This window comes from Phyllostomus discolor, chromosome 2, assembly GCF_004126475.2.
Source record: "Phyllostomus discolor isolate MPI-MPIP mPhyDis1 chromosome 2, mPhyDis1.pri.v3, whole genome shotgun sequence".
Taxonomy (NCBI): domain Eukaryota; kingdom Metazoa; phylum Chordata; class Mammalia; order Chiroptera; family Phyllostomidae; genus Phyllostomus; species Phyllostomus discolor.
The window spans coordinates 200,727,465-200,745,853 of NC_040904.2; the positions used below are offsets into that span (position 1 = coordinate 200,727,465).

An 18,389-nucleotide genomic window follows, 5' to 3' on the forward strand; every position below is an offset into this window, starting at 1 on the left:
TCTTTCCTTTCCTCGGGCGCGGGCGTTTTTCACTGCGATTCCCCAGTGACCAGGTCAGCCCGCGCCAGGAGGCACGGTGTGGTGGTGTCCTTACACCTGGGAATTTGTAAGCCTCCGGTGCACCTGACCCCCAGGGGAGGTTAGGTGGCCTCTCCTTTTCTCTTACTCTCCCCACTGCCCCAATCCACTTCCTATGGGTGCCAATGGCTTCTTGAGACTCTCTCTCTCCCCATTTTCCAGCCATCCTATTCCAAGCCGAGAACTCCCACAACAGGATGGGTGGGCTCCCGGGAGAGCGAGCGGAGAGGCGCTCGGGCATTGAATCCTTCAGCAAATCTTATTTGAGTCCGCTCCCTGATCGAGGCGGGGCAGAGCGGAATAGGACCCTGGTACAACCTCGTGGGGAGAGAGAGACGCACGAAACGCAGGAGGATGAGCTGGGACGGTCTGACCTGTAGGTGTCAGAACTCGGTACTTAGCGGTTAACGACTTCCCTAGTGCAAGTCTACGGACTATTCTCCCACGGACATTGGCCTCGGGGGCACGCGCTTCTCCAGAGTGTCCCCCAGGGTGGGAGTCACGCCCGAGTCACTGGCGACCGGGCCCACCCCCTGCGTCCCCAGGCGTGCTCTCCACGGGCATGTCCCTATTAAGGGAGCTGAAGGCCCGGGGTCCGGGAGGCAGTTCCACGCTCCGTACTCCCAGATCCCGCCTTTCTCCGCGTCACCCTGCCACCGTCGCCTCTGAGAGGGTCACCCTGTCGGCGTAGACCTAGTAAGGGGTCCGGCGGGACGCCAGCCCTGCGGGGCCGCAGCGGCCGCGGCTTTCCGCGCGGCACCTCCCACCGCCTGCTTCGCCCCTCCTCTTTCCTGACCCCGCGTCCTCCGCAGCAGGTTTAATCCCCGCGCGGGCACCCGGAGCGCGGCAGCCCGTCTGCACCCACGCTCCCCACCCCCTTGCGGCGGAGCCTCGGCCGGGGACACCCGCGCGCCTCCGGCACCTCTCCGGGGCGACCGCGGAGGGCTAACTGGGCATGCTCCAGAGCGGGGCGCCGGGGCGCCGTGGCAGCCAAGCGCATGCAGTCGCCAGGCCGGGCGCCGGCCGTCCAGGGGCGCGGCGCGCAGGCGGCCGCTCTCGCCGACGCCCTGGCCAGCCTGGACAGGACGACGGCCCGGATGGCCTCCCTCGCGGCACACGGTAAAGGTGGGCGGTCGTGGGCGCTCGGGGCGGCTGGGGCGGGCCCGGGGAGCCATCTGGTAACGCCGGGAAACTTCGGGGTTCGGCTCTGGGAAGGTGGGGAACAGAGGGTGTCGGCTGCAGCGCGCGCCGGCTTGGGGGGACTGATGTCCTGCGGGGTTGGAGGCTTCCTGGAACCTGGAAAAGGGGGTGTTTGCAAAAAGAGTCGGTGGAGTAAAAAGGCCTGGAATTTAGAAGGCATCTGGGAGCTCTGGGACCCCAGAGATACCCAACTCGCTTCAGACCACCAAGGGGAAGGGACACGGTGTTGAGACTGTTTTAACCGTGCGTGGCTTGGAGTTCGGAGATCTGCCTTCAGTCAGCGCTTATCTTGTCCCTGACTGACCTTGAGGAAGTTACTGAAACTTTTCTGTTCTTGCATTTTTTCCCCATCTGTCAATTAGAGATGAGGATATCTCTGACAGATGCTATGGGGGTTAAATAATATACACAAAATATGTTTTCAATGCCAAAAAATCAGCTAGGAAAGAAAAACTCCATGGAAATACAAGGCATTATTCCTCCCTCCTTTTTTATTTTAGGGTAAAGAAATATATGTGTCTATTTTTTTAAGAGGCATTGAGCAGTTCTGATGGAAAACAAAATGACAGTGTGAAGCTTTCAGAGTTAGAAGTCCCAGTGTGCTGGGGAAGCCGAGGAGGCTTTTTATCAGTATTCCTGCTTGCGTGGAAAAAGCGGTTTCTCTGTAGTCCTTTGTCAGAGATGCCACCGAGACTGGATTATAAAAGGCAGAAACTCAAGTGGACTCCCTCCCTTCCCCTGCTGCAGTCAGTGGCCGTGATAACATCGAGTTTGGGCGTTTTAAAGGTGAAGGTACTGAGCAATTGCCGGGGAATGCCCTGAAGGGACATCCCCAGGCCTGGAGTTGGTGGGAGAGAAACTGCCGCCCTTTGGCGTGGAGGCTCCTTTCACCAGGCCAGTGAGGTTCCCTGCTCCTTTTCCCAAGGTTAAAGAGGTCGGTCTCTCTTTCTTAGGATTTAAACTGCTTCAGATGATCACTCAGGTGTCTCTGAGGGCTTGCAATTGAGGCTTGGGAACTGCTAACAAATTGTGAGCTGGTTACAAATTGAATGCTAGTGACATTTTTTTTTTTCCTCCTGTCTCAGAGCCTTTTCTGCTGGGTTAGGAGCTGTTCTTGCCCCTTCTGCCCAGGTAACACACACCATTGTCAGTCTGGGGTCACCACCTGGGAGTAATTTACCTGTCACTAATAGGCTTACATAGTAATCATTTCTGTACATTTCTAGAAGCTCTAAAAGCTTAATTGGTCACCCAGGTGGAGTCAATGAAGGCAGAAGTAGTGGAGCTGGTTTTGAAAAGCAAGTATGTTTCAGTAATTAAATGGAAAGGGTAGCATTTTTTTTTTTGCAATTAAGAATTACACGGTTTTCTCTTTAGAACCTTAGAGGGGACTGAAACAGATTTAAACAAATATATTGTATAGAATTTGTACTATTTTAAATATGTTCTTGACACGTTGCTCTCTCCTCCATCACATAAATGGTGAATACACTTGGCCGGTTCTCTGACCTGCACCAATGCGACCCCAGGTGAGACAGATGAGTGAGGGAGTCCTGCAGGGTTTTTTCAACCTAGCTGACAAGTTACGGGAAAACAAAGTTGAGCACCTGGAATGTATTCCTCGCCCTCTGGATGCTATCGAGGTTGTTATCTGATGAGAGCTCGGGGCAGCTCCGGAACCAGCGTTCCACAGATCAGCTCTCTGGAAATGAAACTGCTTAAAAAAATGTCTGCATTCAATTTTCTTGGATTTGGGTTTAGATATCACGAGGGGGGATGATCTAAGTTTCTTGCCTGGAATCTGTAGGGTTCCATTTTTATGTTCATTTGCTCCATTGACTAAAGGCCCTGGATTCTAGCTCTCGCACGGGGGCTTCCAAGAGAAGGGGCAGTTCCCCTGCGGACTGTGTGTGTTCGGTTCCTAAGACGAGAGAGAAATTTGGCTTCCGTATGCATTTCGTTAGGAGCAGCTTTCAGTAAACCTCATTAGCTTCCCATCTAAATGTGCGTTTGTGATCCTATGTTGGAACACTCTCTGCACTTTAGCATGAGTTTTTACATTCAGGTAGCCATCTAGACTCCTATATTCTAGACCTGTGGAACGAGATTAGGGAAATCAGTAAGTATACTGTGCCCTCTAAAAATGTATGTTCAATGAAGGACACAGTTTAAAAAATTTTGTTTTAAATGCTTTGACGTTTTGTACTCAATGCTGTTTTTTTTTCTTTCCTTGTCCTTTCAATGGTTTAGGTTCTTAACTGTTTTTAGCTCATTATATAACCTTGTACATGAGACCAACGAAGGGTGACAGGTCTCTTTTGGAGAGAAGTGCCTGGGACTTGGTTTGTTCTTGGCCACGCAAAAGACGACACAGGGCCGTGTCCCAGGCTGAACCAGGAAGGGACTTGCGGTTGGACCTGCCAGCCTGGCATTGAGCTGTTAGTTTCAGATCTGAGGAGGCTTAATAAGGGGCCCGAGGACCTTGTAGAATAGAGTGGGGCTATTTCAGATAGGGAAAGCCTCTCTGAGGAGATGTTTGAGCAGAGAACTAAATGAAGGCACAAGCCATTCTATTATGCAGAGAAAGAGCATTCCTGACAAAGGGGATGGTAAGTGCAAAGGCCCTGGGGCAAGCATGAGCTTGTCATAGTCAAGGCTAACTGGAAGGTTAGTGTGGCTAGAGCAGAGTGTGCAAGTGGAAGGCAAGGAAATGCAGTCAGAGCAAGTATTGTTATAATACGATTCTCTCTCACTTTCCTCCTTCCTATTAAATTACATCTTTTTCGTGGACTCTTCTTTCTATTTATATTGGTGTTTGCCTGGGTTCTGTCCTTGACTTTATAATCCCACTCTCATCCATGAGGATGACATTGATCGGAAATCTATCAAGTGTGACACAAGGGCCCCAAGGGCATAATCAGTCTCTTAGCTGGGGGCCTGTGAACTGGGGCCACAAAGTTTTCTGCATTGTAAGTTGAAGGGTGGGGTATGCTGAGACATGAAAGATAATGGTACTTTATGTGAATTATCTCATTTCAGTCTCATAGCAGCTTTTAAGAAGTCAGTCCAATGTTAGCCCCATATTCATCTGAAGAAAGTGAGGCACTGACAGATTGGAGAATTTACTTAGCCTTGCACAATGAGGGTGGAGTCCAAATGCAGACTTTGGCTGTGGACTCTGGGGCTCGGGGTAGTCAGGAAGACGCAGAAAATGAATGAATGTGTGTAAATAGTTCCAGGCACAAGGTGTGGCTTGAGCAAAGTCAAAAAGGCAGTGGATGCCCAGACCTTCAGGACCTGTGTTTGGAAGGGGGTACAGGTGAGGAGTGGAGTGACAGGTAAGCGTAACCCTGCAACATGGGAATGGAGAGAGGCAAAGAGATGAGACCCCAGGACACAATTTCTGCTCCTGTGACTCCCACATCAAAACTGCCACCTCCAAAATGCTCCCTAGTGTGTGCTGCGCTTGTACACCCAACCATCTGCTAGGCTTCTCTACCTGTGCGCTGCTCTAACATCTGAAACGCAGTATGTCTAAAACTGAAGTCCTCTCCCACTCGCGTTTCCTGTGGCATAACCAGGACTACTGAGCTCAAACTGTGCCCCAGGCTGTAGCCTGGATCCAGGGGACCAGAATAACCAAGATCTCGCCATTTCTGTCATCTGGAGAACAGGTTTCTAAACTGAGAATTACAATGCACCATTGTAGGGGAGGGTTTGGGAGGGGTGAGGGATAGGTCAGGAGGAACGGTTACCTGGAGGAGACTGTTAAAAGGCCAGTGGGGAGAAGGAAGACATTCCAGGGAGGGGCCCCAGCATGAACAAAGATGAAAGGGAGAGGTGGCAGGGGGCTTAGAGGCAGCTGCTAGTATAGCACAGTGTTGGGGAAGCATGGCATCCAAGCTAGGACAGGCTGTCAGGGGCAAGTGTGCTCTATTCAGTCACCCAAGTCAGAATTCTGGAGTCCTCTTTGTGTCTTCTCTTTCTATTATGTACTCATAGTGACCTTGGGCAAATTAATTCATATCCTGTGCCTCAGTTTTCGTATCTGTAAAATGGGGTCACTGTAAGGTTTACATGCAATAGTACTTGTAAGTGCATGAGTGGTATATAGTACTCAGTAAGCCTTAGCTATTATTATCAGCTGCCTCTCCCAGCCGAAATACTCTCTCCATCACCAAGTTCTACTCTATTCTTTTTCCTTAAAGCCTTCCTCTGTGTTCTGCTCTCCTTGCCCACTGCTCTGATGCCTGACCAGGCCACCGTCGTTGTTTACTCTGACTGCAGTTCTCCCTGCCCCTACCCCTGGCCACTCCCGATCCCACTTGCAAACCTGACCCTGTTACTCCTCTGCTTCAGACTCTTCAGGGGCTCCTCTCTGCTCACAGGTCAGAGTCTAACCTTCCTAGTTTGGCAAACAAGGCTTGCCAGGGGCCGACCACCCTTCTTTCTGGCTTCCCGAGGCCCCAGCACCCCACCTTCTAGGGTGGGAGGTGGTTTAGTGTGACTGATTACACCAGGTTTTCTCAGGTGTCTGGACTTTGCTCACTCCGTCTCTGCATGTTGACCCTTCCTATCGGACTTGGATCCTCCCTTGGGACCTCTCAGGGTAAGTCCTCCCAGCAACAGCCTTCATTTTGGACTATAAGGAGTACTCCCTGCTGTGGGTTGTAAAAGCCCAAAGGGCACACAGTAGGTGATCAATACCTGACTGTCCGACTGACTGAAGGGCAGAGTGAAGGGTAGTGGGGGGCAGCACACCATGCACAAGTGGTTAAAACCCCATTTTCCTATTGCAAACAAGCAAAATAACTTTTCTCATTGAACAAACAAAAGAGCAAATATGTCCATACTATGTAGTAAAATCAGATGCATTGCACCTGACAGTAAGTCATGATTTAGCTACAAAATCAACCCAAAGGGCTATTTGATGACTGCCTTGTTTTTGCCCTCCGCCACCTGGCACGCCTGTTACTATGCAATCTACACACTGATGGTCAACCCTGCTTAGGATCCTTTGATTAAGAAGTCGCAGCAAAGCACATACAGATTATCCTTTGACCTTTAGCCCTTCACATTTTAGAAGCTTCTTTCTGTGGTACAGATAAATTAAATATTTATTTTGATCCTTTAAAGAAACATTTTAATCTATTCCTTGAACACATTATGTTCTTTGTAACAGGCATGTGGATTTTCTATTAGAACAGAGTCCTAGACAAACAGTCCGCAGCTACCAAGGAAGTTTCTAGAACAAACAATTCATTGTATGTTTTGTGAGGCACTATTGTAGTTCTAAAGTAAAAACAGAAACAAAAAGCTTTTTATGAATCTTACATGGTTCTGGGAAAATTGGAAACAGAATAGGATTTTCAACACGGAATGGAGTAGGTGCAAGTAGGAAAGAAAGAAAAGGCTTCTCTTTCCTCAGGATTCCTGCCGTTGAGAGTGGAATCAAAGGGAAGCTGAGATAATTGAGGATCAGGCACAGTGTTTAAAGTGCAGGAACAGGGATTAAAGTATTTGAGAGCTTACTACCGGCTTTGGCAAACATTTATGGTGCCTTCTATGCCTTGGGCAGAGCCAGGAACTGTCAGAAGATGAACAGGGGATGCCTTGCCCTCCAGGAGTGTGGGTCTGACCCGACGCCATGGAAGGCATGGAGGACGGTGCTGCTACTGCTAGTACCTGCCCCGTTGGTCTCCTCCTGCCATTGCAAAAATCACATGAAAGAGCAAATGCAAAAGTTGCCTGAGAACCTAGAAGGCCCTGTAGCAATGTTGTGTTTACTGTCTTTATTGTACCCGATAGTGTTAAAGAGATCTGTTTTTATAGGAAAAGCTCCGGTGAGTGGAAACACACTTTCTAGATTTTGATTCATCAGCACCTTAGAGAGACCTGCCGAAGCATCAATTCCCACCTGGGGGCAGCCCAAGTCTACCGTATGTGGCAGTCAGTAATTTCTGAATGAATGAATTTCAGTCACAAAGTAAAGGAGAAAGTTGAGGCCCATTAAAAAAATATCTTCCCAAAGAATTTACCCTGAACCTTTTGTCATAATTTATTGACCCTTTTTTATCTTTAATAATACTTTTTGTCTTAAAGCCTTTTTCATCTAAAATGTAAAAGGCTTCTCCACCTTTACTTTGGTTAGTATTTGCTTGTTGTATATTTTTATATCTTTTACAGTAAATATTTCTGTGTCCATATGTTTGAGGTGTTTTTCTTATAAACTGCATTTAATGGATTATTTTTTTATTTTTTAGAAATTCATCTCATAATCTCTTAAAAAGCAAATTTATACCATTTGCATATATTGTTATTACAAATATATTTGAATTTAATTCTACCATTTTACTGTGTATTTTCTTTTTCTCCTGTTTTTTTTTCTCTTATGCTTTATTCTCATTTATTTCCCTTTTCTAAGTTGAATTTTCTGCTACATCGTCTCTCCCATTCTTTCCCACCATCTGTCTGCTACCCTCTCCAGCACAACAAACGGGTTTGGAAATATTGTCTATTTCTCTTGTTTTAATAATTATCTGTGCACTTTTACTTACATTTGAACATGTTTTATGTTTATTCATTACATTTGGTTTTAGTAACTCTAAATTGAATCTGTCAACTTCTCCCCTGAATAATCCCTCAACTTTGCACACCCAGCTCCTGGCTTGTATACTACAATTATTTAGTATTTGAGTTCTGTTTTTTTCTCAAATCTCCCAAATTAGACATTATAATCATTTAATGTTGACAGTTTTCGTTTCGATTTGCCTACGTATTTACCAGAATTCCACATTCAGTGGAATGTCATAAATAGGCTTGACACTGGCTTTCTCCCTGTGGTTAAGATGCAAGGTAAAATAGTTTGAATATTGACATGGGTCTAATTTTTGTTGTGGCTGGAAGATCATCCAGTTTATGAGTCCATGCAAAATAATGTGTGACAAAGTGTGTTAATTTTGTCACACATTTCTGTTAGGTTGGCCTCTGAACACAGCACACACGAGATGGTGTCTGTCTGGTTCCCTATAGAACCTCAATGCTCAGCACACCAGATAAAAGGCCGTCAACAGTGTGGCACCAGGTATGGCAGGAATCCACCCCACCAGACTGCGATAGTCATCTGTCCTCCTTCTGTCTTTGTGTCAGGAGCGCAGGTTTGCGATACAGTCTGTGCTGTGAGTCAGCCCGGCAACTGCTCCGCTCGCTGCCTGCTGAGCAGCCTGGCACCAGGGAACAGACAGGAGTCACACACGGTAACTATGCTACTGACTCGGCTTTTGTTGAGTGCAGGTTCGCTCAGAGTAGAACATCAACACACATTAATATCCTGCTCACACTCTAACAATCTCAGAGAATTGTAACACACATAGCAATCAATGAGGGATAATGAACCCAAGTCCCAGAGTCTCAGTCTGCAGGCCGGGGAGACAGCGTCGTGCAGGGAAGGATCTCCGGAGCCAGGTGGGCAGCAGGGCAGACAAAGTCCTCAGTCCAGCAGGACAGAGCCGCCAGTGGCAGATGCCAAGGGAGATCAGCGTGGCATGGAGCAGCACTCTGGGGTGTGGAGCTCGGCTGTCTCAGCAGTGGTCTGGAGCCTGCCTCCGTTATACCTTGGGAGTGGCGGACTCCAGTCTTCTGGGTCTTTTTGATAAGTGTCTTGGTACCATTAGCTGGCAAGTGAGGAGTTTGCCCAGGAGCCCATCTATGGGTAGTCCTGCTCTGCAGACATGGCTGTTCTGATCACTTGTGCAGATATCTTAGTGTGTCTCCTTGCTAGTTGCGCCTGCCCTGACCTAGGTGGTTTCCCTCTTGGACCAAAGTGTCCTGGCTGACTGACAGACATGGTGGTTGACATGAGTGACTCCACTTTGTTTTATATACTTTATGCTCTCTTGATCGGACCAATGCCATTTTATTGGTCCTGCTCTCCACACTTGACCTCCCTTTCAAATGTTTGCCTAGTCAAGATAAACCTGGGTTTTAATTCCCGCTTTGTGACCTTTCAGAAGTGTGACTCAGATCCAGTTCCTTCCTTTTGTGGCCCTCTAGTTCCTCATCTGGGTGGTGGATAATCATAGCTACCTTAAGTGAGTTGTTTTGAAGCTTAGATGAAATAATGGATGCAAGTGAAATAATGAATGTTTAGCACAGTGCCTGGTAGAGAGAAAGTCATCGAAGTCGACCGCCTTCTCATTTTGTTAGTTGTTTTCTCAGAACTTACATTGCTAGTTGGCCCTGCCGTGATTTCTGCCCCTCTTTGTTTCTTAAACAAAACATTATTGTGTGCTGTGCTGTCTGTCCTTACATACAGACAGTTGGGTAAGACAAAGTTATACTATAACAAATAATCACATAGTGACTGCTGTGTGACCATCACTTTGGACAAGAAACCAAGCATCCCCAGGGCATGGAGCCTGCCCTGCACTCTCCAACCCTTCCACAGTTCCGGCTGATTTCTTCTCCACCCGGGGGAGCCCCCTCACTCACTTCTGTGCTGATTATTGGGGTACTGTACCTTTTTACCATCGCTGTATGCCTCTGTAAAGAATAGAATTTAGTTTGTTGTGAAGTTTTCACAAATAGAATCCTGTATCGTTTTGGGTTGCCTCTGTCATTTAACATTATGATTGTGAGATCCATCCGTAATATTTGGTGGAGCTTTACTTCATTTTCTTTGCTGTAGGGTATTCCAATTTATGGATAGCCTCGGTCTTTTTAAGTATAAAATAAAAATAATGGCTAGCACTAAATGAACACTTTTTATGTGCTGCCCTTTAAGGTAGGTGCCTTTATTATTCCTATTGTACATGTGGGGAAATGGAGCCACAGAGAGATGAAATAATGTCCCCATGGGTCAGCACTAGGTATCTAATCTAAATACTGACTCCAGAATTCACCAAGTTTATTGATCTAATTCAGAGTCTCAAGTTTTTCCATGAATTACCTGATTTTAAAAAATGTAGCTGCAGTTGGTTCCTAAAGGATTAAATGGATATTTAAGCTCTCCTATGCAATCTTGCATCTTTGTTCAATTCCTACACAGAGGACACACCTTCCTTTATTCAGAGTTACCTTGTACCTTAACTGCCACCTGCCTTTGTACTTTTGCTTTTTGAGTCTTTTTGAAATATTGCCACCAAAATTATGCCCTAGTTTTACCAGTCAGATATGATTTATATCTCAATAGTTTTATTTTTGAAAAAGATTTTATTTATTTTTAGAGAGAGGGGAAGGAAGGGAGAGAGGAAGAGAAACATTGATGTGTGGTTGCCTCTCGTGCGCCCCCTACTGGGGACCTGGCACATAACCCAGGCATGTGTCCTGACTGGGTATCCATCCAGCAAGCCTTTGGTTCTCAAGCTGGCACTCAGCCCACTGAGCCACACTAGCCAGGGCTATATTTCAATAGTTTTACCAACAAATTTATGCATAGCCTCTTCCAGGCATTCATTCTGAATTTAAGTATTCTGCTTTGTCGATTACTAATTCCTCAGTATGTTTTTCTCCTTCATTTGTTTTTTTCTTCTCTCATTTGTCTTTTCTTCTCCCCATCCATAGGCATTTCTGTGCTTGCAAGCCTCAGTCAGTCTCGCTCTGCTTTTCTCTCCCCCTCCCTGCTTTCTCTCTCTTGCTACCTTTGATGCCATTGACCTTGTCCCTTGAAGGTCTCCTCACTTCCAAAATCTTTTAAGGATAGATTACGAGTGAAGTATTTAAAAAGAATTAGGAATGACAACTTTAGAGGAGAGTAGTTTGATATGCTTTTAGGTCTGGATTTTGTTGATTCAGCTCATTCTACAAATATGTACTGAGTTATTTGCTAACTATGCATTTATATAGCTGAATTATTTTTATTAACCATACCTCATCCCTCACCTACGCCCCCAAAGTCAGATAAGCATTATTTTCACTGTTTTCAGGTGGAAAACACAGTACTAAAAAGAAGCCAAAATGGAATAAAATGAAGAAGCAATTACTATTCATCTAAAAGCAAAAATCGTCTTCGGGTTTCTTTTGGATAGTGCAAGCGGGTACTAATGCAGGTCTTGCATAAAAGCAAAGTGGTGTCTGAGCAAGTTCAAACAGTCTGTGTGCAGCAGAACTGGGCTGCAGACGCACGTCTGCCGCCTCCTGGTCTACTGCTTTTTGTCTGTGATCTCAGCAGCCTCTAATGAAGTTACAACCGAGAGGAAGGGGGAATGGCCCTTTGTTTATTCTTTAATTTCAGGCGCTCCTTTTTTCTTTCAACCAATGAACATGTGTCGAGGATTTGCCTTATGCCAGGGACAGTTCTAGGCTCCGGGAATGACACCAGTGAAGAGCCCTGAGCCTGCCCTGGCCAAGCACATGGTGTCGGAGACATACCTGTAAAGCAGTACAGGTAGTCGCTGCTTTTCAGAAGTTCACGGTACACCACTTTGCTTTTATGAAAGACCAACATTGGTACCTGCTTCCGCTAACTGAAAGAAACATGAAGAGGACTTTTGCTTTTAGATGAACGGTAATTGTTTCTTTGCTTTTAGTCCATTTTGGCTTATAAAAGTTTTCATCAGGAATGCTCTACTTTTGGATAGTGGGAAACTGTATAGCCACACCTCGTTTTGTTTCCCTTCTCTTCACAGATATTGTGTTTTTTTAAAAGGTATTTTATTATTGTTCAATTACAGTTGTCTGCTTTTACCCTCTACCACTCCCTCAAAACCCAGCCAAACCTCCCTCCCTCCCTTGCTTCCACCCCCCACCTTGGTTTTGTCCATGTGTCCTTTACAATAGTTCCTGAAAACCCTTCCCTCCATTATTCCCTCCCACCTCCCCTGTGGTTACTGTCAGATTGTTCTTAATTTCAGTGTCCCTGGTTATATTTTGCTTGCTTTTTTTTTTGTTGATCAGGTTCCAGTTAAAGGTGAGATCATATGGTATTTGTCCCTCAGCACCTGGCTTATTTCACTTAGCATAATGTTCTCTAGTTCCATCCATGCTGTTGCGCAAAGGGTAGGAGCTCCTTCTTTCTCTCTGCTGCATAGTATTCCATTCACAGATACTGTGTTATTTATCCATGGAAGGTTTGTGGCAACCCTATATCAGCACCTTTATTCCAACAGGCTCTGATGGTGGTTATTTTTTTAGCAATAAAGTATTTTTAAATTAAGTTATGCACATTTTTTTTTTAGACATGATGGTACTGCACACTTAGACTGCAGTCTACTGGGAACCCAGAAAATCTGTGTGCCTTGCCTTATTGTGGTACCGGCTGTAGCACTGTGGTCTGGAGCCAAACCCACACTGTGTCCGAGGCCTGCCGGCACGATCCCACCTGCTCAGCGCTGCTGGCGGTGTGCCCCTTACTCAGGAAGGACACTGGAGAGTGGACATGGTCTGGGGATGATCCTCAGAGGAGGAGTTGGCCACATGCACTTGCTAGAATTGTATTTCCCATGTTAAAATAGCTTAAAAATATGTTTTTGCATTTTCCCTCCCGTTTGTGGACCTGCAGTGAGTGGCCTTGTTGTGGACACTGAGGGCCACCACTGTGTTTCTGTTCTTTGGTTCGCCATCTGCTTTTGTCAATACTTTCCAACTGCTGTCACAACTGCTCACATGCAGCCGCCCCTGCAGACTGCTGGCACTTCCTGCCTTCTCTGACCCGCGACCTGCAGTTCGAAACCATCTTCTCTACCAACTTTACAACACTCTCTTTCAAATCTGTTTCCAGAAATCCCTTCTCTGAATGCATTTGGCTAATTCTTTATAATTATTTTCTCCCTCACACCTATACTTTTCTGCAACCATTACTATAATGATTCTTTGTCTCTGACCTGTAGTATTTTATATCAGATGATACTATGTATTGATTTTGATGTTTTGAAATCAGTTATTTATGCCCGTCCATGTTTCATAAGCAATTAGAAGAAGTTCTCATCTCAGTTTGAGCTCTGTTCTGCCACATGCCATAGTGTGACCTCTGGCCAGGCCCTCCGCTGCCAGAGTCCCAGCCTTTCCATCCCAGACGTGGGGTGGAGTCTGCCCCTTTGTACCTGGTGCAGGAGATGATGTGGGTGAAATGCTAAGATGTTATGTAAATGTGAGACTTGCATTTCTTTTGCCCCTTCTGTCTAGAACATTTTCTGTGCACAATCCTGGGGAATCCATTGCGGTTTGTTGTTACACTTTTAGCCTTGAAGGGAGTCACATCCACTTCTCTCTGTGTGACTTCAGGTCTCTTACAGTTTGGCCACCTTGCTTCTCATCAGTTTATTGCAGCTGCCTCTTAGAGGAGTCTTTCTGCCCTCCTGTCCTGTTTTCCATGCTGTCCCCCGCACCACCCCAAAGCACTTGTCAGCCTCCATTATAATAACTGTGGCATTGAATCGGAATCCTCTGTGTGGGCAGTCTAGGTTGTTCGTTGAAATGTGCTGAGTGCCTGGCACCCAGCACCCCTAAGCATGATGACTGGAGGAGTATGAGATGCAGAAAGCTGGTTCATTTATGCAGTCATATAGTTACACTGTGGTCACAGTGTCTCCCAGAATATAATTGACCTCTTTTATTTTCTTAACAGACAAAGATGTGAGCAGCGGGAGTTATAACCTTTCCACCGCCACAACAGGCAGCTACTACAGCTGTGTCAGCCAGATCACCATAGGTGAGAAATTGTGTTATTTTGTTTTATTAAATTTATTATTGCCTGGAAGGGTGAAGGGTTTGAGCACTAAGGAAGGAGTGAGTAGAAAATACAATCACATGAGCATTTATTTTCAGAATCAGCACTTGCTTGTGGATGCACTTCCTGGGCGCCCTCTTGTGGATCCTCATTGCATTTACACAGGAAAGGACGGAGGAGGCAGGGTGGTCCAGGGAGATTTTTAAAATCTGGGTTTACCTAAATTTTCATCATTTGCTTTAACACTTTCATTGGTGTATCACCTGCATGACTGTGTGCTTAATATTAAAACTGGATTAGTTTTTAAGATTTATGTCCACCTAGTTTAAAAAGAAATTTTATATCACCACTGTACGTTGAAAATGTACGATAGTTCCTGTAAGTGTGATGAGATGTATGCATACAACAACATATCAGCTCTACTGAATGCTAGCTCTGCTGTGTGTACTGGTGGCCCTGTCCCCTGACTTCTCCGAAAGTTAAAGTCTGCAGTTTGAGGCCAGTTGCTTTCTATCCCTCCCCTTTCTGATGGTGGGGGGAGGACCTTTCCAAAAGATGGTGGGACACTGTGTGCTCACCAAACCCTCTCTCCCAGCCGCCTTCCTCAGCTTTACACATGGTTTCTTTCTGTCAAAAAGGGAAGTGTGACCCTGATTACTTTTCTGTTTGCTGAATCCATCCTCTCCGTTCCACATGCTTTCAAAATTTTTTTTGATTCCAGAATCTTGGCCATGGCCTTAGAAGAAAAAAATGCTGATGATAATTGCAGCCGACATTATTTGTTTTTCTTACATGCCAGTTGCTCTTGGCCCTTGATGTATATTATTTTACTTAAACAGAACTCTCTGAGAAAGGTACTCTTACTTCCTCATTTTACAGATGAGGAAACCGGCTCTTTGCCGCCCAGCCAGAAACAAATGTCCCCAAGGTTGGAATCTAGGTCTGCTTGACACAAAAGCTCACGGTTTCTCCAATTCCAGCAATGGGGACCCCTACACAAAGAAATACTAATTATGAACCTCTCAAATGGATTCAAATTATTTTTACTATGAGGATACTTACATATATATATTCAGACATAAACCTAAGATCATTGCTGTATTTCAAATAGCCATAAAATAAAATCAAGTTCGCCAATGCATTTTTAAAACATTGTAAAGCAAAAACAAAAATAGAAACTTACCACATTAATTGAATACGGTGGATGTTGTTATTTTGCTAGAACGCAGACACCACTTGTGAGGCACTGTGGCACTGGCTGCAGAGGTGCGGGTCCGGACACTTACTGCTGGGTATGGTATGACAGCTCTGCACTGCTGCCACCCCTCTTTGCTTAACCCACTGCGGGATCTCTGTCAGTGCTCCCTCAGGTGAGGTTATCGGCCCTTCAGTGACACGAATGTACCGTGACGTATTCGTCTCTCTCCTTCTCTCACTAAGTGTGCCAGTTGGTGCCAACTTGATGGAAGGCCAAAACAAACCCAGGCACTACAATTGGGCGACAGAACCTGGTTCACAATAGGCATCTATTAATTTTAGGTGATTAAATTCACTTTTAAATGAAAAATTTAAAAAAGTAAAAAAAAAGTCTTGCAGAGTGCTCCTGGGCCCCCTGGTTTGAAAACACTGAATAACCTGAAACGTCATTCCTAAAGACATTTGCTAAGCACTGGGAGGCCACTTGGAGTTCAGACTAGGAGAGCGACAGATGAACTCATGGATGAAAGGTTTTTTTAGGGGCAAACAGAATGGATTTCATGTGAGAGAATCTGGGGTCATAACAGAGAGAGTGGCTATGACTGTAGTCTTGACATGAGACAGTGAAGAACTTGGGAGGTGGGATAAAAGGCAGGTCTGGAGGGGAAGGCTCGGAGGAGTTGCCAGGACTAGTCATTGACTAGATCTGGGGAAAGACAAGTGTGCCCTGAGATTTTGAGTCAGGGTCACAGGGAGTCTGAACCCTTCCTAGAAATACAGAAGTCAGGAAAAGGATGTGATGGCTACAGATTAGACAGGTTGAGTTCGAGGTGCCCATGAAACCACCCCTACCTTGAAATGCCCTACCAGAAATTGGTGTTGGGAACTGCCCTGCCTGGTATCAGAAGCTGTAACCCCCACCAAGGCTAAGGCTGAGGGAATGACCTTGGACCATAAGCCACTAAGGAGACAAAAGCTTATCTCCCTGGAAGGAGCTCGGCTTCTGCTACTTCATCCATAACTGGCCCCCAGTGCTTGGTCGGTTAGCCAATGACGGGTAAGATTCCCCAAGGGGGAAATGACTTAAGACAGGCACGATCCCATGGGAGGCCCCCAAGGAAGGACTTTGGGGCTACAGCAAAAGGGGGTGATGGACCCTCACCCCTCAGCTTTGACATAGCCTGAATCCTCGTTGTCTGCAAGAGAATCTCCTAATCTCTTGGCTGCCTTACTTCCCTTGCTCCACCTAAGCCTGAAACAATGACGGAGGGTGGTGCAGCTCTGTGCTGGAAAGGGCGGGTTCCCCAGGTGATCAGGCCTAAGAAAGAATATGTAAAATCCTGTGAAACCTGCTTTGTTTAGAATGCTCTTAGTTGAATGCTAAGGGTCCAAGGAAGAAGTAAGTTCCTTCCTTAAAGTTTTTTACAGCTCTTTAGCTATCTGACCCTGACTCAAAATAGGCCCTCAGAGTTCCTTGTTATTTGATCCTTACTTCCTGGCAATGAGTAATGAACTTTACTTGAATTCTGATGCAAACAAACCCAATAAAAGCCTGCTCGGGTGGGAGAACAGGGTGCTCTCCCCTAGGGAGGGTGGCCATGGTGCTCCCCACTATAGAGAGTGGCCATTTCATACCTATTTCCCCACAGGACTTTGTTGTCTCTGTGTATGTTTTTCTCGTGGTTCGATGAGCTATCTGCAGTGTTCTGTGCTCACTGCAGTCCGGTGAGGGCGTGTCAAATTGGAAGTAAGGAGAGATGGGCTGGAGATGAAGACAACTTTGAGTGTGTAGCGGGCCAAGCGCCAGTCTCTAGGGGAGACACCATTGGGGTAGAAGCAATGACAGCGGTAGGAAGATGAACTGAGCGCATTTCCTGGGAAGCCCAAAGAATATCTAGAAAGGGAGACTGTGGAGAGTTCAAGTTAGGGTCTGCTCTGGTGACATCCCCGAGAGCCTTGTCAGTGGATTAGGGGACGGGGACCAGGCTGCAAAGCTCCGAATAAGGAATGATGGACTGTGGCCAGAGGCTTCTCTTCTAAGACACTTCTCAGTGAAAGCGGAGGTGTCAGTAGTGAGGACATCTGGTGGATGATGCTCTGGGAGCTTTCTGTGTGCCAAGCACTGTTCTAGGTACTTCTCTGTTCACTCATTTAATCCTCACAATAATCCTAAGGTAGATGCTGCTATTTCCCCCATTTTAAACAGATGAAGAAACTAAATTCTGTTGAGATTAGGAAAGCCACTTAAAGAGACATGGGTAGTAAGAACTGGGATTAGAACCCAGCTAATCTGTCTCCCATTGGACAAGACTTTGTCACTTGCCATCTTGCAAAGTGGCTGGCCATGGGCCAAGCGTCCTTCCCTGGTCCAGTTAGCTGTGGCCACCAGGTGTTGTGGGTTGCCTTGTCTTCCCCAAAAAGGATATATTGAAGTCCCAACGCCTGGTACCTGTGAATGTGACCTAATTCAGAAATGGGGTCTTTGCAGGTGGAGTCACATTAAGATGAGGTCACACTTGATTAGGGTGAGTCCTAATCCACCGTGACCGGTGTCCTTATAACAGGAGAAGAGACGCAGGGAGGATCCCGTGATGATGGAGGCAGGGATTAGAGCGACGTGTCAGTAAGTGAAAGAACGCCAAGCATTGTCTGCAAAATCAGAAGCTATGGAAGGGCATGGAACAGATTCTCCTCTAGGGATTTCAGAGTGAGCCGGGCTCTGCTGACAGCTTGCTTCTATACTGTTAGCTCCAAAACTGTGAGACAATACATTTCTGTGGTTTTAAGCCACCCGGGTTGTGGTAGTTTGGTACAGGCACCCCAGGAAACTAATGTAACAGGTTCTTACTGACCCACATCATTGCCGGTGAAGGGGAGGTGGGTATGACAGTTTTCTCAGAGGTGATGGGATGATGAAAGGTCCCTGAATGTGTCTTCTGTTCCCCAACTCACAATGGCTGAAACTATAAGGGGATGTATTATTTCACGTAACAGGACAGCCAGAGGCAGGCCTGTCCTGAGGACAGGTGGAGAGAGCTGTCCAATGATGATGTGACATACTGTGTCCCCTTTGCTTTCCTCAGATAATTATCTCCATGGTGGCAGCCAGATGGCCACCATGGTGCCAAGGATTGCATTTAGACACAACAGTGATCGGAGGGGAAGGAGCTTTGGGGCCTCCCTTCTGCTTTCACTCGTAGAACTGAGAAGCTTCCCTCTGAAGTGCCTCATTGCCTACTCCTATCTCATT

At 46.3% G+C, this 18,389-nt stretch overlaps 1 protein-coding gene across 5 annotated transcripts in view; it reads left to right on the forward strand.

The window, feature by feature from the left end:
• Positions 1–655: 655 nt before the first annotated feature.
• Positions 656–18,389, forward strand: part of ANO4 (anoctamin 4) — a 341,656-nt gene continuing 323,922 nt past the window's right edge. For 2 of the 5 annotated variants that reach the window (XM_036019462.1, XM_036019463.1), the window contains exons 1-2: positions 657–1,197; positions 13,841–13,924. In XM_036019462.1, the coding sequence (XP_035875355.1) occupies positions 1,077–1,197; positions 13,841–13,924 (205 nt within the window). In that variant the 5' untranslated portion in view covers positions 657–1,076. Of the gene's footprint in view, positions 1,198–4,239; positions 4,248–13,840; positions 13,925–18,389 lie in introns of those variants that run through there. The other 3 variants (XM_036019465.1, XM_036019464.1, XM_036019466.1) reach the window with 3 other exon arrangements.